The sequence below is a fragment of the Ambystoma mexicanum genome, chromosome 13 (genome assembly GCF_040938575.1).
Source record: "Ambystoma mexicanum isolate Mex_15411 chromosome 13, UKY_AmexF1_1, whole genome shotgun sequence".
Taxonomy (NCBI): Eukaryota; Metazoa; Chordata; class Amphibia; order Caudata; family Ambystomatidae; genus Ambystoma; species Ambystoma mexicanum.
The window spans coordinates 174,825,602-174,849,408 of record NC_090938.1 but is presented as its reverse complement, the minus strand read 5'-3'; the positions used below and the strand labels follow the sequence as shown (position 1 = coordinate 174,849,408).

The window sequence follows — 23,807 nt, the reverse complement described above, 5'->3', positions numbered from 1 at the left end:
TTAGCATTTCTTCTGAACTAGTCTTATTAGTTTCCTTTTGTACCTTAATTTGCTGTTTTAGTTTGAAAGATGATGAAACTATGGAAATATTGCAGCTTCTTTGCTAAGAAATGGAAAAATTGAAAGGAAAAATAGCCATGCGAAGTCCAGTTTCAATGAAACTGTAACCCGTTGATGCCAGTATTTCAGATTAAGTTATTGATGTATCATTTCAGGTGACATGATGACACTTCTAATGAAGAAAGACACACTTAGTGAGGAAGAAACTCAGTTTTATGTTGCAGAGACCGTGCTTGCAATTGACTCTATCCATCAGCTGGGATTTATACACCGTGATATAAAACCAGATAACCTTCTCCTGGACAGCAAGGTACATTTTCAGATTTTGTTCAGTGATTACAATGCTTTCACTCGTATTTGTATTTATTTTATTTGTAAAGCACTCCTTGCCCTGGGGCATCTGGGCATCTGGACGCATGTCATACAGAATATAGTGTTACACAGGATATACACAAAGTATTAAATCATTTACATAGTTTACAGCATAAGGTAGGAACAAGTGGCAATGTCAAAGGAGCACAGTAGGATTGCATTATAAGGAGGGACTAGTAGAGGACATGTGGAGAGGAGAGTCCTCTAGTAAACCCCGTCAGGGATAGCTAAACTTATGAGTACTGTCCAGTAAAATCAAGTTCCTGAAGCCAACATTTAGTGTTGCTCTTAAATAGTTGGAAGGAAGGTTCGGATCTGAGGGAGGAAGGAAGCGTGTTCCGGAGCTTGACCGCCAGAAGAGGGGAAACTGGAGCCTCCAGATTTTTGGAGCTTAAATCTCGGGATGGACATGGTGTGAATTTGAGCTGCTCTTAGCGGCCTTGTGGAAGTGTGTGGAGAGAGTCTATTGGTGAGGTATGCTGGGGCAAGATTAGCCCTTGCTTAGTGTGTTAAAACAAGTGTTTTAAGGGAGATTCTGTGCTCAACGGGCAAACAATGAAGGTTGCGTCTTGTGTCCGATATGTGGAGCTCCTTTGAAATGTTGAGGGCAGCCCTGATGGCATTGTTTTGTGTTACTTGGAGTTTATTGATATTTCTGTGGCTGGTCCCTGAATAAAGGGCGTTGCAATCATCAATTTTAGCCATAACTAGGGTTCTAGCAAGAGTGATGCAGTTGGATGTCGTAAAGAAGGGCCTACACGCAGTGATTAGTTTACAAGTGTATGTGTAACGCTCACCTGACTCCCACGGAGGCGCCGGCCTGGTTTGAGCTGCTGTGACCTCTTCTAAAGTGATGCGCAGGACTCGGAAGACAGACTGGACCGGACCCCCCAAATCTTGCTTGTCTGGCTCGCAGAAGTATCCTTCAGTAGGTGGAAATAGGGGATTAGCTGTCTGCGGGGTAATGCGTCGGCCTCCCACTTACCCCTTTCACCCTCCTCAAAACCCTTCTGTGCTTCCCCGTGGCGTCTCACCTTAGGGTCTGGAAGGACAAGCTCTCCATCCTGCTTCTGATGCAGGGGCGCGTTGGTATCTAGTTACTTCACTGGATTTTCGGATTGGTGGTTTCTGATGCGGGGGCGTGTTGGTATCCAGTTACTTCACTGGATTTTCGGATTGGTGAGAACCAAACTTGCTTGGCATCCAGGTAAGTTTTTTAATAAGTGGTTCCCCTTGTGTCCATGCATTAATGTTCTAATGCTAGTGTCTTTTTTCCCCATAGGGGCCGGGGTACGGAATGCCGGGGGAACAGGCACCGACCCGAGATGAGAGGTGAAATCCTTGTGGAAATCAGGTAAGTCTTTAATGAGCGTCTTGGTAATGTCTTTTCATTCGCTCATTAACGCTGATGGCTTTTTCCCCTTAGGGGCCGGGGTCCGAAAAGGCCTGGATGCGACGCGTAGCCGAAATGAAAAGGGAATGACCCAGCAGGTAAGTCTTAACATGGAGATTTAGCTTCCCTTTTCCCTTCTTTCTCTCTCCTTCGTTATTGTCTTTTTCTCTTAGGCGCTGGGGCGCGACTGCGGATCCGGATGGTCGCTGCAGAACATGGAAGCGCCCTGTAAGGTGAGTAGAATGAGGCGCTGCAGCGATCGATGCGATGTGCTTTTAAAAATAAATGTCTTCCTTTTCAGGATCGTCGGAGAAATGTCTCTAGGATGCAGATTTAGCAGGTAAGGCCTTTTCCTTCTTCTGTTCTCTTGTTCCCTTCCTTTGCAGGTGATTCAGGATGCTGGCAGGTGTGGCAGAAGTCAGGATGCAGGAGCAGACACGCTGAGCGTCCAGCTGCTAGATGCAGAACAACGCGAAGCACGTGTGGCAGTCCGGGCGTGGTTTAAATAGCCTTGGAAGAAGTCCCAGGTAAGTATTCTTCCACGGTCCCCACCCAAGTAAAATAGTTCCTTTAATAAAGTAGTCCCTCTTAAGCCTTATGTGGCTTGAGGCTTTATGCAGCATGGTCTGCGTCAGGTAAGTGCACCAAACACCTTCTTTTATGAGCCTGGCGCCTTTGGCGCCAGGACTGATGTCCAATATGAGCCTGGCGCCAGGACTGATGTCCAATATGAGCCTGGCGCCAAAGGTGCCAGGACAAAGTCCAAAGAGCCCCTATTAGGGGCCGCTGGGTTTTTTCCCGAGGGCATGATGCCTGCTTCCGGGGGTGCTGGGCCTGTCCCGGTGCTCTGGGGGCAGGCATCATGACTAGCACTCCTCCCCCACCCCCCCAAGGCCCCTCCCAAGGTCGTTCCTTCTGGAGGTTTCGGTTTGTTTGGGAAATTCCGATGGAACCTTTTTACCAGCCGAGGTGCATGTACATGGTCGCTGTGTTCCCAAGACCTTTCCTGAGGCCCATACCCTTTCCAATCAATTAGATAGAAAAGTTTTGATTTTGAGATTTTAGAATCCAAAATGTCTTTTATCTCGAATTCAGGTTCCCCATCTATCTGAATTGGTTCTGGAGGCTTTATTAATCTGGTTCCTGGTTGCACTGGTTTTAAAAGTGACACATGAAAAACAGGATGAATCTGCATGTTGGTTGGCAGCTCGAGCTTGACTGCCACTGGATTAATGATAGCTTTGATCGAATAAGGGCCTAAATACCCTGGATTAAAAGTTCGAGGTCCCTTGAGCGATAAATGTTTTGTAGCCAACCATACTTGATCTCCTATTTGGTATGAAGGCGCCTCTCTCCGATGCTGATCTGCATTTTTCTTGTATTTCTCTTTCGCTTGTTGCAAATGGGCAGTTGCATTCTTGAAGGCTTGAGTTATAGTGGAATGCAAATGGTCCACTGCGGGCATTTCGAGGCTCAGAGGAGAGTCCAGGTCTGAAGTACAAGGGTGATGTCCATATAGGGTGTAAAAGGCGCTTTGTCCAGTTCCAGAGTGCACCGAGTTATTGTATGCATATTCGGCCACCCATAACAAATCCTTCCAATTACCCTCCGATTGGTGCAACATACACCGTAGGTATTGTTCAAGGGTCTGGTTTGTTCTCTCCGTCTGACCATCGGTCTGTGGGTGGTGGCTGGTTGAGAGTCTTACGCCGATTTGTGCCAGTTGACAACACTTTTTCCAAAAGTGTGAAATAAACTGGCTTCCCCGGTCGGAGACTAATATGGACGGGAATCCATGCAAACGGATAATATTTTCGAGGAATTCCTTGGCAAGGACAGAAGCTGAAGGTAACCCTCTCAACGGAATAAAATGAGCCATTTTTTAAAATAAATCCACCACAACCAGAATGGTATTGTATCCATTACAAGGGGGCAGGTCCGTGATAAAATCTAGTGATAGGGTGTGCCAAGGCGCTGGTGGAATGTCTAAAGGCTGAAGAAGACCGGCGGGTCTTGTCTTTTGACCTTTGTTTTGGGCGCAAACTCCACAGGACATCACGAAAGATTTAATATCCTTTCGCCAGGAAGGCCACCAGAATTGTCGTTTAATTTTTTCCTCAGTTTTGGCAATGCCAGGATGTCCTTCCATCAGGGCATCATGATAACGGGAAATAACCAGTTCTTATAATTCCTTTTCTGGCAGAAATAATCGTCCTTGGAAGTAAGGTAGGCCATTGTTGACCAAAAAGTAAGATCCTCTTTGGATCCAATCCTGCAAGGCGGTAGACTCCAGGAGTTGTTTTACTCGTGCTTGAATGTCTTCGAAGGTTTGTAAGGAGGTTAATCCCAAAATTCTTTGTTCGGGAATGATCGGCACAGGTTCTGAATTAGTGTCTATTTCTCCCATTCCTATTCGAGATAGTGCATCTGCTTTGCCATTCTTACAGCCAGAACGGTAAGTGATTACAAAATCGAACTCAGCAAAGAACAAAGCCCATCGGAGCTGACGTGACGATTGAGCCTTGGCAGTCTTTAAGTATTGCAAGTTTCGGTGATCAGTGATCACGGTAATGGTGTGCCTGGCGCCAAGAAGATAATGCTGCCAAGCCTTAAAGGCGGACTTAATGGCTAATAATTCCTTATCGGTTATTGCATAATTTACCTCAGGCGGTGAGAACTTTCTGGACCAGAATGCTACAGGATGCGGTTGGTTGGTTTCAGGGTCTCTCTGAGACAGGACAGCTCCCATGGCTAAACTGGATGTGTCAGTTTCGACTGTGTATGGGAGATCGGGACGCGGGTGCTTCAAAATAGGTGCAGACGTGAATTTAGCATTCAATTCCTGAAAGGCCTGTTCAGCTTCCTTGGTCCATTTGAAACGTTTATTTTTCCGCAAGAGTGCAGTGATGGGTTGTACTACACGTGAAAATTCCGGAATAAATCTGTGATAAAAATTGGCAAAACCAAGCATGCTTTGGACCCCTTTCACCGAACTAGGAGATGGCCATTTGAGGATGGCCTCCACTTTCTGTGAGTCCATTCGGACCCCATTAGGTGTCAGGATGAATCCGAGAAACTCTACCTCGGTGGTATGGAAAACGCACTTTTCCAGCTTAGCAAACAGTTTGTGCTGACGCAATTTCTCAAGGACGGCCCGGACATGCTTTCTGTGATCAGATTCCGAAGAGGAGTACACAAGAATGTCATCGATATATACGACAACACAAACATCGAGCAGTTCCCGAAGGACATCGTTCATGAAGAATTGGAAGGCAGCAGGCACGTTGCACAACCCGAAAGGCATCACTTGGTATTCGAATAATCCGTATTTTGTACGGAAGGCGGTTTTCCATTCGTCGCCTTCCTTTACTCGCACCAGATGATAAGCCCCCCGGAGATCTAACTTGGTGTATACGCAAACGTCCTTCACCTGGTCAAGGAGTTCAGGGATCAGAGGCAGAGGGTAACGGTTTTTAACCGTTATCTGGTTCAATGCGCGGTAGTCGATACAAGTTCTAAGGTCGCCTTCTTTTTTGGGCACGAAGAACAAAGCCGAAGATGCCGGGGACTTTGACTGGCGAATAAAACCATTGGCTAGGTATTGATCCAAATATTGTCTCAAATGCAGGTTCCAGGTTCGGTAAGGGCATAAATCCTGCTACAAGGGGATTGTGCACCGGGCACCAGATCGATTTGGCAATCGTACGATCTGTGGGGAGGTAACGTGTTGGCCTGTTACTTTTGGAAGACGTCCTGAAAGTCATGGTATTCCGGAGGTAGTTGCATGGAGGCAGAGGTTACAGATGCTAGACTAATCTTCCGATTTTCTGGGTAGCAGGTTTGTGCACAATCCGGGAATGTTATTCTCTTAGCTCGCCAATCAATTTGAGGATTATGTGTCTCTAACCAAGGAATTCCAAGAATAACCTGAAATTGTGGAGCCTTGATTACATCAAACACAACTGTCTCCCGATGGCCGTCCGGACCAATAAGAGTCACCTCAGTAGTGGAATGTGTTACCGGTCCAGAGGCAATTTTAGTTCCATCAACTGTGGTGATGACATCTTTGCTGGTTTTAGGACGCAGAGGGAGGTTAATCCTAGAGACCAATTCACGATCCACATAGTTTCCTATAGCCCCACTATCGATGTATGCCTTTATTGCATGCAACCGCTTAGGCTGTTCCGGATCTACGAGAACCATTGGCACAATGAAATGCGAGGTCTGAGAGTTAGTTTTCAAGCTCGGCAAGCGACCCCTACACTTGTCGGGCGGAGTCGTTTCCCGAAACAGTCTTCATGGTTTTTATCAGCGGCTCCTACCGCCTTTTGGGGCGGTTTTGCCGGGCAATCTCGTAGAAAGTGTCCAGAATTCCCACAATAAAGACATAATTTTAACTGCCGCCTCCTTTCACGTTCCTTTTGAGTTAAGGGTCCTTTAACCCCTCCAATTTGCATAGGCTCAGAGACATCAGCACCCTTGGGGTTAGCGTGGGTCTTGACCAACACCCGGGTCTCAAACGTGGACCGATCTGCTTTTCTGTTTTGAAGTCTGTGATCCAATTGGACCACTAAGTCTATATATTCTGTGCATTCTTGGGGCGGATTTACAACCTGGGCCAAGACGTCTTTAAGTTCTCCGCGTAGACCTCGATAAAATAACGTGATTCTTTTATCCTCTGGCCACCCAGTTTCCACAATTAGTCTATTAAAGGTTGCAATGTAGGATAGGAGGTCCTGATTGCCCTGTCGCAGGGATAGAAGTTCGTCATCCAGAGCCTGCCCCTGAGAGTGTCGAGCAAATAACCTTTCCATGCTTGCTTGAAATCCTTGAAAATCACGGAGAATTGGGTCATCTTGAGTAACCAGTGGAACTGACCAATCGGCAGCACAGCCGCTGAGATATGACAATACAAAGGCTTCCTTGGTCTGATCATTAGGGAAGGCCCCAGGTCTGCATAAGAAGTGCAAACGACACTGATTCATGAATACGGCGAATCGTTTGGGGTCCCCAGCAAAGCGTTCGGGTGGGGCCAGCGGCATGTTTCCAGGTAGATTAATCTGCACAGGGTTACTGGAAACCACAGGAGCGGGGTTCCCTCCGGAACCGGGTAGAGGAGTTTGTCCAGCTTGACCTTGCAAAAGCTGTCTGGCCAGGTCATCAGTTCTTTCCTTTGATACAATTAATTCCCTCCTGAGGGCATTAGTCTCTTGACGAGCGGCATGTACTTCGGCCCGTAATTCCCCCAGTAATTGGGCCAACTGATCAGTCTCAGAAGTTTCCATAGCGCCTGGGTGGGAATTTGTAGGAAGGCTTCGCGTTCTGTAACGCTCACCTGACTCCCACGGAGGCGCCGGCCTGGTTTGAGCTGCTGTGACCTCTTCTAAGGTGATGCGCAGGGTTCGGAAGACGGACTGGACCGGACCCCCAAATCTTGCTTGTCTGGCTCGCAGAAGTATCCTTCTCTAGGTGGAAATAGGGGATTAGCTGTCTGCGGGGTAATGCGTCGGCCTCCCACTTACCCCTCTCACCCTCCTCAAAACCCTTCTGTGCTTCCCCGTGGCGTCTCACCTTAGGGTCTGGAAGGATGAGCTCTCCATCCTGCTTCTGATGCAGGGGCGCGTTGGTATCCAGTTACTTCACTGGATTTTCGGATTGGTGGTTTCTGATGCGGGGGCGCGTTGGTATCCAGTTACTTCACTGTATTTTCGGATTGTTGAGAACCAAACTTGCTTGGCTTCCAGGTAAGTTTTTTAATAAGTGGTTCCCCTTGTGTCCATGCATTAATGTTCTAATGCTAGTGACTTTTTCCCCATAGGGGCCGGGGTACGGAATGCTAGGGAACAGGCACCGACCCGAGATGAGAGGTGAAATCCTTGTGGAAATCAGGTAAGTCTTTAATGAGCATCTTGGTAATGTCTTTTCATTCGCTCATTAACGCTGATCCCTTTTTCCCCTTAGGGGCCGGGGTCCGAAAACGCCTGGATGCGGCGCGGACCCGAAATGAAAAGGGAATGACCCAGCAGGTAAGTCTTAACATGGAGATTTAGCTTCCCTTTTCCCTTCTTTCTCTCACCTTCGTTATTGTCTTTTTCTCCTAGGCGCTGGGGCGCGACTGCGGATCCGGATGGTCGCTGCAGAACATGGAAGGCGCCCTGTAAGGTGAGTAGAATGAGGCGCTGCAGCGATCGATGCGATGTGCTTTTAAAAATAAATGTCTTCCTTTTCAGGATCGTCGGAGAAATGTCTCTGGGATGCAGATTTAGCAGGTAAGGCCTTTTCCTTATTCTGTTCTCTTGTTCCCTTCCTTTGCAGGTGATTCAGGATGCTGGCAGGCGTGGCAGAAGTCAGGATGCAGGAGCAGACACGGTGAGCGTCCAGCTGCTAGATGCAGAACAACGCGAAGCATGTGTGGCAGTCCGGGCGTGGTTTAAATAGCCTTGGAAGAAGTCCCAGGTAAGTATTCTTCCACGGGCCCCACCCAAGTAAAATAGTTCCTTTAATAAAGTAGTCCCTCCTAAGCCTTATGTGGCTTGAGGCTTTATGCAGCATGGTCTGCGTCAGGTAAGTGCACCAAACACCTTCTTTTATGAGCCTGGCGCCTTTGGCGCCAGGACTGATGTCCAATATGAGCCTGGCGCCAAAGGTGCCAGGACAAAGTCCAAAGAGCCCCTATTAGGGGCCGCTGGGTTTTTTCCCGAGGGCATGATGCCTGCTTCCGGGGGTGCTGGGCCTGTCCCGGTGCTCTAGGGGCAGGCATCATGACAGTATGCTGACGCTGCTACCACCATGTTAGTTTCTCTGGTGAAAATAGTGTGGCATCAAGGTAGATACCGAGGGTTTTCGTATTATTAGTGACCTTGATAGAGTTGCCATCAATAGTGAAGGATTTGAAGGCAGGGTCTAACTTTTGTTTAACTTTTTGCAGTCCTTTTCAGCTTTTACTTCCTCTTTTTTGCGATTTCTAAGTGCAAATAATAAACTGTTGTTTGCCTGGATGCTGAACCCTTAAGTGAGTTTTGCGGCTGCTGCAATATTTATTCAAATTTTCTTTTTCAAAAACACTTATCTGGAATGCGCTTCAGGCAAAATTATAAATCCGTCACACCAGCAAGTTCACTTTTTATGTAATATTTATTTTTTGCCTTGGTAGCATGCAATATCCTTTTTTCCAAACATTAATTCACAAACTGATAGTTTTTTTTGCCTCTCAACACGTGTTTCCCCACGTCTTATGCTTGTGGTTCATCAGGAGAGATGCTAAATAAAGGGAGAATATGAAAGAAAGTAAGAAAAGAATGAATGAGTTATGTTTAAAATTATTTTAATAATTAAGTAGTGGTGGTGTATTGGGTGAGCAATTCTTAAGGGATGAAATTGACTATAAGATTGGAAGAGTCTACACGTATCAGAGAAAAAATGATATAAAAGGGAAAACAACGGCATTCTCAAAAGTATATTCAAAAACTAGTAAAAAAACCAATACACAATCAACAACTACTCAATCTTCAGATACAGAAACGAACAGTGGAAAGGGAAAGGGAACAAGTACCAAGTATATCAAACAAAACACAAGAATTCAATTTTTTAGAGGAATTTCGCAGACACAAGTCCATTACAAAAACAAATTTTCAACATGGGATGATGAATATAAAAGGCATGAGATCAGGGACAAGCGAAAATATATCAACCAATTTACCAAAAACAAGAGGAAAAAGAGGAGGAACGCAAAAACAAAGAAGGTGGACAAAAAGGAATGCTAACCAGATCACAAGACAAAAGGACCAAGTGAATTTAGTAATGAATTTAACTGGACAAGAAGTGGACAAAACAACCAACATAGTATTAAATAAAGGACTAAATTACAGCCCATCAAACAAAGCAAGTGGATCTGTTCAAATTTTGCAGAAAATTGAAACTGAAAAAATATTTTGCTGAAGCAATGAACAAAAAAGAAAAAAAGGCAGAACAAGAAATGTCTTCACTTACGGTTGATATTGTAGAAGGAACATTGAACATCATGAATCTTACTGAGGAAAATTATACTACAGAAATGTTTCTAGAAGAACAAAATATTAATCCTTTTCAAACAGAAGAATCTAATTTGAAGTTGAAATCAAAATGTATTCCTAAAATGCCAGAAAACAATGTGATAGATGTTTTTTAAAAAATGGTCAGTGAAGACTTGAGACAAAATAACCAAAAAAATAACCCTACGAAGTTTAAACATAATCTATCAATTAAAGAATCAAAAGCTATTCACACCCTTGCCAAAAACAAACGATGGGTTACCAAATCGGCCGATAAAAGAGGAAATATTGTGCTCATGCAAAGAAAAGATTATATAATTGAAGGAAACAGACATTTGAGTGACAGGAATTGCTACTCCATACTCTGAAAAAATCCAATTAAAGAACTTCATACCCAATGGCATCTGATGATTAAAAACTGGAAAGAAATGGGCTTACTTTCAGAAGATGAATATAACTATCTAGACAACACCCACCCAATAATGCCCATAATATATTTCTTACAGAAAATTCATAAAACATTTGATCAATTTCCAGCATGCAAACCGATAATAAATGGCATAGGCTCACTAACAGAGAGAGCCTCACAATATATCGATCTTCATTTACAGCCATTAACAATCAATTTAGCATTGTATTTGAGAGACAGCAAACATGTAATACAGCAGATGGAAGAGGTACCCTGGGAAAAAAGTTTTCTTTTCGTGACATTAGATGTGGTGTTCCTCTACACAAGTATTGAACATCTAAAAGGTTTAGAAACAACTGAATGGGTCTTGAAATCAAGATCAGTTTCATTTTTGGAACAAAACAAAATGATTCTAGAAATGCTGCATTTTTCTTTAACCAATAATATTTTCATGTTCAATCAATTTACAGACAGGAACAGGGTACGGCGATGGGGACAAAGTTTGCACCCTTATACACTAACCTGTTCATGGGACATTTTGAGATTAATCACGCATGGGAACATCTAGCATTTACAGACAGATACATCGTCTACCGGGGTCATTACATTGACAATGTATTAATGATATGGAATGGTGATGAAAGGAAACTACATGAATACATTGGACATCTGAACACAAATGATAAGAACATCAAATTCACAGAAAAAATAAGCTCAGAGAGCATAGAATTTTTTGGATTTGCAAATTTATACAGATGGAGACAAAATCTTGACTGACCTGTATATAAAACCGACAGCGGTAAACAAAGTGTTACATGCAGAAAGTAACCATGTGAACCATATAATTAAAAACATACCTTATGGAGAAATTCTAAGAATAAAACTGAATTGCAGCTCTAAAGAAAAATATGAAGAACATGTCTTATCTCTCAATGAAAAATTTATAACAAGAGGCTACAAAACTGAAGAAGTTGAAAGAGCTATAAAACGAGCTGAAAAAATACCAAGAACTGAATTGCTGAAAGATAAACCAAAATTGAAAAACAAAGAATCAAAGGTAGACTTTATTACTACTTACAATAGTAAGGCATACATTCTAAAGAAGCTTCTGAAAAAACATTGGAATACCCTACAAAGCAATGATACTATTAAACACAATATAGAAGCCAAACCAAAGAGCTCCAACATTGAAGCAAAAAATCAGCCCAAGTCATCTCAAAGAAGAAAAAACTGAGATTCTCGGTCAATTTCTTAAAGTGCCGGCACCGACAGGAACCTATAGCTGTGGGAATTGTGAAATTTGTAATCAAATGGGGAATGGAACTAAATAAATAAGACTAACAAATTATTATTATTATTATTATTATTATTAAATGGAAGATATCAAAAGATAAAACAATACATTAATTGTAACACAAAATATGTGATTTATGCGATTACATGCATTTGCAAAAAAAGATATGTGGGAAGCACTATCAGAACATTGAAAATCAGACTTCAAGAACATCTAAGAGCCATTAAGAATAATGATATAAGATACCCTATGGCAGTGCACTATAATCAAGATCATGAAATATCTGAAATAAAAGAAATTACATTTTTAGGCATTGAAAGAGTTGACACAATGGAAAGAGGTGGAAATGGAGAGCTCCAGCTATGAAGAAGAGCAGCCAAATGGATTTGTATTCTGGACACGTGTCACTGGCCTGAATTCGGAATATGAGATGGCCTATTGGCTATAGAAAGCTGAACTATGAAAATAGAATGCAAGGCTGTCCATATTGTATCCAAAAAGTTTCAAGCACTATCATGTCTAGATAGATCTTCCCTTTATCATGTTTCATGAAAATGTGTTGAATTGCAGTAAAATTGTTTGTTTATTTTTTTATTTTTTCTTAAAAAATGTCTTACCTTATGGTTATAATTTGAAATAAGTCTCTTCTCAAATTTGCTCTATTGATAATTTTCTTTCTTGGCTTTCCTTTGTTTTTTACTTTGATCTGAAAATAATAGACCCGTCTGAAAGTTCCCTAGGAAGGGTACATTCGAACTAGGCAAACGTTATAAAAAGGAATCACTATGGTTTCATGGCAAAAATGGAGAATCAAAATGGCCGCCAAAGGCGTGACGTGTGACGTCATCGCGTAACGTGACGCGGTGACGTCATACGTTACGCGATCGCGGCCTTTATAAAGGATAGAAAACAGCACAGAAAGGTAGCGCGTACTATGGCGGACTGAAGGCAATCGTACCAAGTAAAAATAAAAGGTAATTCAATTTAATCTAATTTCTTTCAGATAACTTTGGGTGTGAACAGCATTATAAACTTTAGTATTCTGGAACTTTGGGGGAGAGCTTCACAGTAGCTCTACCTTTACAATAAATGTGACTGCTCTAAAGAGGGCCTTTGAATGAAGTTTGAAAAATGATACAAAGTGTCAGGTTAAACTGATGTTACCCTCTCTCATTGTTTACAGAAATGTACTAATAAAAGAACTCATAAAAATGAGAGAGACAAAACTAAAGAGGAATTATTAATCAGATATATGTTTACTTAATAAGGAACTTAGGTGAGTACAACTAATAGGCTAATGTAATCAGAGTTGCTCACCCAATACACCACCACTACTTAATTATTAAAATATTTTTAAACATAACTCATTCATTCTTTTCTTACTTTCTTTCATATTCTTTCTTTATTTAGCATCTCTCCTGTTGAACCACGAACATAAGACGTGGGGAAATGCGTGTTGAGATGCAAAAGAACTATCCGAGTCTAACTTGTTAAGTCTAGCATGAGAGCCGAGGTTTATTAGCTCCGTTTTCTCGTCGTTAAGGCAGAGTCCATGGTGCACCATCCAAGCTTGGATTACTGAATAGATTTCGTTAAGGGCTTTTGTGTCTGTTACGTGGTCTCCAGTGATGGGAATGAGTATCTGAGGTTCGTCGACGTAATTGGTATACTTGACACCCAGATGATCAAGACATTATAAAGCATAGGTGAGACACGTGACCCTCGTGTAACACTTTAGTAATGTCTATTTTTTTCTGATACTAGAACATCTTTAATTATTGAAGGTAGTTTTGGCTACTGGCTGTGCTTGATAAAGGTCGGTGGGCCATTATTTGCTATTCACTTTAGTATGTGAAAACCAAGGTTCAAATCGCAGCAAAAACCATACAGTCTGCCATTCCAAGATTGAGAAGAGTACTGTTGAGTTGGATATTGGCACTGTGACACTTTTTGCCATCTGCCTTTGTCTATCTTACCCTTATTGTCTCATTAATATGTTGCTATTTTGTGCATTCCTTTTCAGTGAGTCTATATTTTCTTAGCACATTGGAGTAGTAGAAAACATGAAACTTAAGGAGAACCACAGTCTCTAAAATCTAAAAAGGCAGATGCGGCTCATAAACAAACACTTGAGGCCCATATAGCCAACACAACTACAAAATGTCAGAATTCATTTATCTATGCCTGGCGCTACTGCATTTGTTTCCTCTCGCTTAACCTGAATTTCTGGGCAGAAATATGTATACCTTTTCTCTTTTTTTTTTTTTTTCTCAGGAGATATCTTCATTGATATTCATACCCACTGAATATCTCCATTCTTGCGTGAGAACTCTAAACGCAATTTGTAATGTAGAGAAATATAACTCCTTAGAGAAATACATTTAAATTATTTCAAAAACATCTAGTCATGAACACACATCTGGCGAGATTCGACTTCTAGTTTCCCCTCCATTAAAGCATATGAAGGCAGTGGGCATGCATAGCTTATTCTAAAAACTCCACTATAGGGGAGCAATGGCTAGATGGTGCAAACCTATCTTGAGGTGGAAATTATTCACAGGATTAACTCCTGGGTGTAGCTAGCCCTATCAAGGACATGTTTATGCATGTTAAGATGGATTTTTAGAATCTGGCCTGGTGGACAGTTTTGGAGAGATCATATCATGTATATGCTTCATCACCTCTCCTATTGAGAACACCCAGCACTTTTTGCTGGACTTCTGGACCTGGTTCCTTCTATTCTGAATGAGGGGAGCCATTTTCCCCTTCATTCATTCATATTTGCTCTGACTTTTGGAACTCTGTTCCCAGTGTTTATCTTTACTGTGGAGTCTTCTTTCCTCCATATCTCTTTAAAGGCCACCTGTATTTTATATTTTAACTTTTACAGCACACATCACCTTATGTGCAAGTGTTTCTGGGAACCCTTTGGTTCCCCCTTTGAGATTCTATCCTTATCCTTGCCACAATTCTTATTGATTGAGAGGTACTTTGTATCCTTCCTCAAACTTTTGAGAGATTAGCACACAACACCTCTCTACTTCTGTGCCTTTTTGGTCACATAGACAACCCTACAGTTATGGCTGGTTGCAGTGGAGGTGTTCAACCAACTATTGTATTATTTTACTGCCGACTGTATTCAGACTTGGTTGTGCACAATAGGGTCACCTATGTTCTAACATGGTGGGTTCCTTTTTTCCTGCCATATTTATTGTTCATGTTAGCCCTTCTACCATTCTGGGGGGGTGTCTGTCCATTCTCCCTCCCCCCCGGTTTTCTAAGAGAACCTTTGGGTGACCGCCTATGCTCCATGAAGGGCAAGTCGAACATTGGAACAGAAGAACCGGAGCTGAAGACTTCCAATCACAGTAAAGCGACCACTGCTGTCCTGATCCTGTTTTCTAATCGACAGAGGAGCTCCGAAAAGGGCAACTCCTTCCCTTTGGTTGGTGGTACCAGCCCTGAAAGAAACTACACATTGACCCATCTCCCAAGGTGCTGCGCCTTTCCAGAGCTGCAGACCGTGAATAACAAGAGACTTCGGACCCATTTGCAGTGCAACGTCTTTGCAAGGCCAAATCCATAAAGAACTTTGAGATCCAATTGGACCTTGAGGCACGATCTGACTCATCTTAGTCCCCTCACCAGAGTGCAGGAAGTCAGAAGCGAAGATTATTGACCGGGCTAATACTGTCCTTTGTTGGTGCTGAGAAAAAGGCATCAAAACTGCAGGCAGACCAAGGAGACGGAAGAAATCCGTGGCAAGGGTCCTCTCTCGAGACTCTCATTCAGAGTCCGTCCTTTCATCAACAGACCAAGAAATTAGCAGATTGGGTCCGTTGCTGCTGCACAGAGGAGAATCCAGGTCAGTTTAATTTCTTCTAATTTAAGGTACTCTGGGGTGAAAGGTATAATTTACCTTGAACTGAGAAGTTGCTCTGAGTGTGTGAAGACGTGTCCACCCTAGCTCTGACCCAAGCTTTCTAGCTTGTATCCCTTTAGGGAGTCCTTTTGCAGGGCCCTCCTAATTTGTGTTAGCCTCAAGTAATCTTATCCTAGAAACTGAAAGTGTCCTGTGGCACTTTGGCTATTATTCTACTTCATAAGACTTTTCCTCCACACCTACACTGACTTTTTAGTTTAGTTAAGGATTGGATTTTTAAAGCGCTAGTTTGTCTATAAAGTCTCTCTAGAACGCTAAGCTCTGCTGCTGTGTAATTAACCAACCTTTTTCCTCCTAAAAGACGTTCTTATGTGGTTTTGCTAACTAAATACAATTGCTGTATATCTTTTGGCTTAACGTGAGTGCGCGGTAGTACAGATAATACGGTGGATCTGTCATTGGTGTGAAACTCTAACAATTGTACTGCGAGCCACTACCATTGAAGCAATATTTATCCTCCTTCTTTGTTTAAATATAATACATGTATATTTCAATATAATATTTTGTGAGTCTTGCTTTGGACGATTATACTTGCTGGATTCAGTGTACTTGCCTACAGCTCACATCTTCCTCTTATGATCAGCCTGACTGCTCTGCCACTGTACCAAGGTTCCTTGAGTAGTATAGACTTATACTAAGAGTTGGCGACCTATATGCCAAGTGATGGTTTTAAGTCTTACCTAGCGTGGACTTCACTAACAGACCGATTTAAGGAGGTCACCCTCGTTCTGGTGAGTGGGGTGGTCTGAGAGGATAGCCAAAACATAATCTAGGTAGGTGGCTGAGTAGCCAAGGCTTTAGCTCCGGAAAGTGTGATGGGGGGTGTTATGGGCCCTCTGTTAGTTCACAGAATATAATACACAATAGTTAAATTTAAACTGCAAGTTATACAAATTTTTATTTAGGCTTTAGATCACACTAAAAAATGAAATAAACAGGTGATAATATCACATGATACTCTATCATAAGAATATGTACAATCGCCAGTATATTCCCCTATATTTCATCAAATAACTTTGTCCATCAATGCAGGTAATTAAAATAGATGTAATAATGATGGAACCAATCACAAGTTTAATATCCTAACTTTAGAAATGCAAACCCTAAGATGAATGGAGCTTTGTGCCCAAATGTCACAGGGTTCCACTCATGTTTGTCACTGGAATGTGTTCTCTTTAGGAATTATACAAGGGCTTGTGGTGGTGATTGGTTTCAAACTAATTCAAAGTTCAACAACAGTTTACCAGCAAAGTGGTACATTCTCTCCTTTCTTCCAGATCTAAGGCTAACCAAGGACCAGGATACCAGATTCCGGTCCTAAGACTAAAGGAAATGTGATGGGGGACAAAGGGACTTGTTCGAATCTTATCCTATGGAGGATAGGCATCCTGATTCTAAATTACACCCGACTACAATTTCCCCAGATGTCCGTGTGGAGCGTCCAAGGGGGAAGGGGAGTGGCGTGTGGCTCAATCGTCAGCCCTTTGTTCCAGTGAGCGGTGCCCATAAGTTGTGGGCTCTCATTCTTCCGGTGGGGTGCAGCTGCTGTATGCAAACCCTGTCTACGAAGAAATGCAAAAACTACTGATGCAGATCGCTTCCGGACACTTGCAGGATGGAGGAAGGTGCGTTTCAGTGACTATCCCCTTTTGCAGGCGACGACCGGCGTCCTTCCAGTCCCAATCACAGAAGAAGCTCCAGGACAGGTTCCCTAGAAAATAGGAAGCTGGAATTTGGGGAGAAGACTACATGTAGGGCAAGCACTGGACCACCAAAGTTCCAGACTCTATTGTGAAACAGCGACTCTCTGGTGAGGTCAGTGCAGCAGGCAGTTCAAGGACACTTCCGAAGGCTCTGGATGGTTGGATCCTCAGGAAGGCGTCACATAGTTGGTCCCACTAGTCCAAGGGCTGAAGCACCGATCTGGCTCTGAAATCAGGCAAGGGTTTTAGGGCATCACCAGGTTGGACACTAGAAGAGATGCTGGGCCTCTTCAGGAGTCTTCGTCGGATCTTCAGCGGTCTGCTCTTCTAGGGATTCTTGGCTACAACATTGAGCTGAAGTGGCTGCAAGAGGAGTCTTTTTAGCCAACATTTGAACTGTAAGCAAGTGCAAGCCCCCCAATGGTAAGGATCTGATGTACCACTCACACAACTAGTACTTGTCTAATCGGGGATAGCTACTGGTTTCGCATCTGCCAAACGCAGACTTTCTGGCACCAATGATGTGGACTGGGACTAGACAATCCAAGCTACCTTCGTAGGCTGCGCACCTCCTCCCTTTCCCCCCACCCCTCAAGGCTCCCTACACTGCGAAAGCTGCAGCTTTCCTGGGCACGTGCATGACCTTTTTATAAGGGATTTCCTGACCTGGCAAGGCAGGAATAAGGTCAAGCGACAATATGACCAAAGAGCAAACTAAAATCTTGTGGCACAGACATTTTGGGCAGTAGCTATTTTCAGTCGCCATATGCGTAACGCAAATGTACACACTAAAAATAAAGCAAAAACTGTAAAAATGTAACTGCTGCCAGCAGCTTGTCTTTAGGCGAAATATAAAAGTAACCATAACCAAAAATATTATGTTAAAAAAACTAGGGTGATGCAAAAGTATCCCTGTTGCACTGCACTCTAAGGTGCTGTTTGCAATGTTAAAAAGTACAAGAATTAAACAGTGAAACCAAGTTTCACAGTTCTTATGGTCTGAATGGCTGATTAGCTTTTTCATAACCATGTACAAGGCAGGCAAGAGAAGTGAAGGTTTTATTTCACTTGGAGTCAGGATAAAAAAAAAGCGCAAAAGGAGTGGCGGTCCATAAAACACCATGGAGGAAAGTGGCAAAAAGACAACCTTTCTTAACGATGCATGCTACTGTTTCATCTGTTTATCAAAATTTTACATTATTTGAAATTGAGTCTAAGGATACAGACTGTGCAGTGGTTACGAAATAAGCTTTTCTAACAGCAAGGCTTCCAAATATATGACTAAGAACTAGTACTGTCAGCATGGTACTCCTGTAATTTGGTGCAGCTTATTGTGTTGCTTAATGGGAAACCATATTAGGGGGGCAGCGAGGTGGGGGAGTTTGAGACTACCATGACTGTATTCTACAAGTTGCCTGGAAAGACCTTCTACTGTGCTTGAGTACTGGGTTTTTTTTCATAGAAAAATGTAACATTTGATGGCCGATTTCAGATGAGGGAATGGTGAAGCTGATTAATGATGCTGTTTCTATTTTACATGTTAACCTTTTCCCAGTGAATTTTCTTGCAACCCTTGTGCTAGGGACAAGTTTAAATGTTTACTACACACAATTGGGATTTAGGAGAGAGGGTAGTGCGATGTGGGACAGATCACTAAAAGGAATGTCTAGTTTATGACATAAGTGTAAATTTAAAGGATAAGAAATAGCCTGTTGTAGCAAAGCATATCTCAAGAGCCCTCTGAATTACTGCCTTTCAACCGGCTGCGTCACAAGGTGAGTAAAATGTGATTGTACCATTCTAGACAAATGAGCTGGTCCGTTTATGTGGGTTTCAGTGGCTGTGCTAATATAATGTTGCGTTTGATATCGTTGTTTCTTTTGAAGAACTGTTAAAAAATATCGGCCATTTTTAAAAGGGTGGTTCCCAACTCGTTTGAAACTGCTCACCAAAATACATAAGGTCTTTCAGAAGCTGAACCAAAATATTAATCCGTTCTTAATTATCTTCTCTGTTTATTCATGTTTGATAACATGGCCGGCCTGGTGGCTATATAATTGGTTTAGTGCTTCCCTTGGACGTGGGGCATCCCTGCACTGCAAGTTCAAATTCCAAGAAGTTTTACTGTCCTTCGTCCTTAAGGGATTGCTAAATTGAGTTTCATTAAATTTGCGAACTCTAAGCAATAATCACCCGTTCTCCGAGGGCCTTTGACGGTTGCTGTTACCACCCGTTCCAGCCTGTGGAACAGGTAATTATTGGTATTGGCACCCCGGGTTGTCAATCCGGTAAACCCGGGGTGCTAAGACAAATGTATTTTCTTTCAATGAACAGAACTCCCTGCGGTGTCCCGTTCATTGAAGGAAAATACTTTCTTAAATGGCTGCCATGTTTCACGACGCAGCTCCATATAGAGGCCCTCTTCAATTTCCTTTGTGGACAGGAGTGAGACTGAGCGGCGGCAAAGAAAAAAGCTAGGAGGTGGTGGTGGTGGTGGTGGTCGGGTATGTACATTTTACATATGGGACGGGAGGTAAGATGGCAGTGTGGGGGATGCAGCCACCTAGTTGCTTGGAACGCTGGCTTTGCTTCGGGATTCAGCCTGTGATCCAAGGAACCCGATTGGTCGCACGCCCACACCCCTGGTGCTAAAATATATTGTTACATTACTTAGAAGAGGGTGAAATCCTGTATAATCACAATATAATACAATGATATAAAAAATAATGTACCACATGGCGCTGAGAAATCTTGATTTAAATCTTACTTTCAACTCAAACCATACCGTCATCCAAACCGGGTTTACACCAAAGACCAATCTGTTTTGGCATGAGATGTTCCAGCCCCTCCTTTCAATGTTCACTTGTATTCTTACATACTGAGACACAAACGTCATTCTTGGAAGAGTCGCACACACTGCTACTCCATGCTGCCAGTTTGTGAGCAACCAATTGTACACGTCTATTTCTGTCCCCACATGGTTTATTATTTTTTTATTCACCACCACAAAATCTGTGTTGTCTACATAAATGTTTTGCATGTTCCTGATTGTCTAATACTAACATGGAACCACTGGTAGGGCCCAAGCATAACCACCATTAAGTTAGATTTGTTACTAAAACAGGATTGTCTAAATAAACAAGCCACTGTTGGGTAAACCTCTAAATCTGTAGGAAACTTTTTTTCATTACGGTAGCTTGTTTTTGCAATTCAATCCAGGTAATAACACTAAGACTTTCAATTCAGGGTCATGTGAAGCTATCAGATTTTGGACTTTGCACCGGACTTAAGAAGGCTCATCGGACCGAGTTCTATAGAAACTTGAACCACAGTCTTCCTAGTGATTTCAGTAAGTTGTGTAAGCATGTTTCAGAACAAGAAGCTAGTCTGTCCTGTAATGTTTTTAAGCTTTGGATGACTGCTTGTGATCGACAGATGCTAAATATTTTCACATGTTTACATATGTTGTTGTGGGGTCTTCAAAACTGACAAAGGCGATAGACCTAAATGAGTTGTCTTAAATTGAATATACACCAGAGCTACTCTGATTAAAGGGGTCATTTTAGCGCATCTTTAATTGCAGATCATGTTCATTATTTTAATAGGCTTCAAGTGAAGCACTCGCCCATTTTTTAAGCAGAGACAGAATGCTTAACTTCTTTGTTTCACAGCAGTTTATGTATTGCACTTCACCCCATCTGAAATGGTTTGTGTGTATTAAAGCCCCAAACTCAATAGTGGTAATGTTGACCTTCTGATGAATATTCAGAATATAGGCCACACAGTTGCATCAGGGATTACACCCCTGCACCCAGGTCCGACATTGATATATTATGCCAATAAGGGGAATTCAATACCAAATCTGAGCAATTGTGCAGTGATAGTTTGCAGTCTCCGTCCTGCTGTTTAGTTGTAGGCAAATGCTTAATCATAGCAGTTGGAGCAAAATGCCAATAGTGCAGGCTGTTTGGTCCACCATCTCCCTTTCTGCCAGCCAGTAAAGTGGATTGTGTCAATTATGGAGGCCTTCAAAGTCCAACAGTAGACAAAGCAGACCTCTACCGTCTCTAGATCTTGGGGATTTTGTTTTTTCCATGTGGTAAATTCCATATAGTGATTGGCTTACTTTTTTCACACAGACACGCAGCCTCTTCTTGGCCTATCTGTATATCTAATTGAATGACTTCAAAGGCTCAAACTCATCTCCGTGGTTAATCTAGAAAATCCATCACCGAACTCCTCTTGCCCGCTCTACTCTTCCATTGCACAGATCTGTTGCATTGCCCAAAGCTTTGCCTTCTATTGAAGAGTCCATTGATCACTACCAGATAATTTAGTTTACTTTGTTATAAGGCAGTTTCGAATGGATTGTGTCTTCCAACTTATTCCACATCTTTGACATGTAATGTCCACAGCTGTGCACTTCGTAAACTTTTTCGGCAGAGGGCGTCCTGCGTCGATGACGTCAGGTCGATGTCCCTCCAAGGCCTCTGTCGAGGGCGACGTCACCGGATGTTATAAATAGGACGCAAAGCACCCGTAGCCTCAGTTCTGTTTTTTCTGCAAATGTGTTTGCTTCAAGAACTCTGCGCACCTCGTGTGTCATCGTAGAGATGTCGTCTTCTTCTTCGACCCCCTCCGACTCTGCGGTCTGGCTTCAAGACTTGCCGGGACTGCAAGTCTAAAATGGTGATCACTGACCCGCATCGCATTTGTTTGTGCTGCTTGGGCGAGAGTCACACCACAGACGACTGTTCCAAATGCCAGTCGCTGACTGCCAAGGCCTTGTGGGAGCGTAATGGGAAGCTTCAGGTAGGTAAGGGTTGTAACCCCGGTAAGTCATGAAAATTTAAATCGTCCAAGGGGGTTTCCACCAACGGCTCGAGAGGCGATTCTCCGTGTCGGGAGGAGGCCCGGAGTGGTTCCTGCCACTCTTCTTCCTCATCCCGGCATTCTAGGAAGCGCCGTCGCCTTCCCCGTCTTCCTCAGAGGATGGAGCTGCGAGGAAAGTGGCATGCCCGACAAAGTCCTCGACTCCGGAGGAATGGGCGGCCTTTAAGAAGCAGATGTTGGCGATTTTTCAATTGCAAGCCACGGTTCCAGCCGTGCCTTCTGATAAAGCCGGCAAGGAACGGTCTCGTAATGTGGCTCGCACGCCTTCGGGCTCGTGTCCTCGACGCGACTTGCATTGGGAACCTTCGAGGTCCCGTTCGGACAAGGCTCAGGATAGTCGCAAGATGCATGCTTCCAAGTCTCGTTCCTCGTCCCCAGCGAGACCACAGAAACCTGCTAAGGGCTTGAAACCTGCGTCGACTCCATCGGCGCCGTGTCCGTCGGATTCCGAGATCGAGGCTTTGCCTTCTTATCAGCCATCGGCACCATTGTCGATGCCAAAGCCTTCAGCGCCCTCGATGCCTTTGGGTATTTTAGCCCGAAATGTACAGAGTTCCCTGATAAGGTGGATCCTCCAAGGAAGGCTACTGCTAAGTCTGTAAGGCCAGTGGTGGACTCCAGGCCCTCTTTTGTCCCGAGGCAAGGTTTTTACCTCCCTCTGGACGACATGTATGAGGAGGAGGGAAAGGTCTGACTTTGATGACCCTGTTGAGCCTGATGTGGCTCCTGTCTTTTTTGGGGACAGTCAATTGGAGGAGTTGAGGCAAACCCTTCATGATGCCAGTGGGTTGGACACTTCTCCGGAAGTGAAATTTGGCAGGCCTGAACCTGAGGCTCATGCAGAGTCTTCGTACAGGAGTCTAATGGCTAGGGTCACAGAGTATCTGGTCTGGTCCAGTCCTCTTGAAGATTTTGTACAAGATGATCTAACAGACATTTTAGATCAAGGTCCGTCCTCTGACCAGGTGTTACCTTTTCATCTCAATTTACAGAAAAGGGTGGCGGCTGCTTGGCAGTCACCGGAATCTCTTCCTGCTGTTAACAAATCGTTGACGAGGAAGTACCGCCCTTCCGTTAGCAACTGCCACCTACTTATCCACTCACCCCACTCCCGAGAGTTTGGTGGTTCAGGCGGCTACGGCCACCTCGGGGCAGGTGGCATACCTTACCATCCCGCCTGATGGGGACGACAAACGCTTCGACGGTTGGGCTCACAAGGTATTTTCTGCAGGGAGTATAGCGTTGAAATCAGCCAACTCCAGTTATGCCTCAGCAAGGTTTTCACACACTCTGTGGAATTGTTTCTCTAGCGGCTGAGCATATTCCCGAAGGGGGAAGAAAGGGATGGGTTCCTTGCTCTCGTGCAAGATGGCAAGGATGCCATGTGTGAATCCCTTCAGTCGGGTTTGGACACGGCTGACGGTGTTAGCCGGTCCATGACTGCGAGCCCCGTTATACGCAGATTTGCGTGGTTGCGGAAGTCAGGTTTTGCCCCGGATGTTCCAGCCCGTCTTTTGAACATGCCCTTTGATGGGGCGCATTTGTTTGGCAACAAGGCTGATGAGAGTGAGAGGTTGCAGACCTTGAAAGCTGTGGCGAAATCTTTAAGCGCAGCTGTGCGTCAACCTCTGCCTTTTCGTCCTAGGGGACAGCAGTAGAGGGGAGGTTCTTTTGTTACTACTCCTCCTTTTCTAGAACGAGAGGAGCTGC

General features: G+C 43.6%; 1 protein-coding gene across 2 annotated transcripts in view; it reads left to right on the top strand.

The window, feature by feature from the left end:
- The window catches only part of STK38 (serine/threonine kinase 38), a 349,824-nt gene that overhangs the window by 130,738 nt on the left and 195,279 nt on the right, over positions 1–23,807 (top strand). For both annotated transcript variants that reach the window (XM_069633553.1, XM_069633554.1), the window contains exons 6-7: positions 216–370; positions 20,451–20,553. In XM_069633553.1, the coding sequence (XP_069489654.1) occupies positions 216–370; positions 20,451–20,553 (258 nt within the window). The remainder of the gene's footprint in view (positions 1–215; positions 371–20,450; positions 20,554–23,807) is intronic.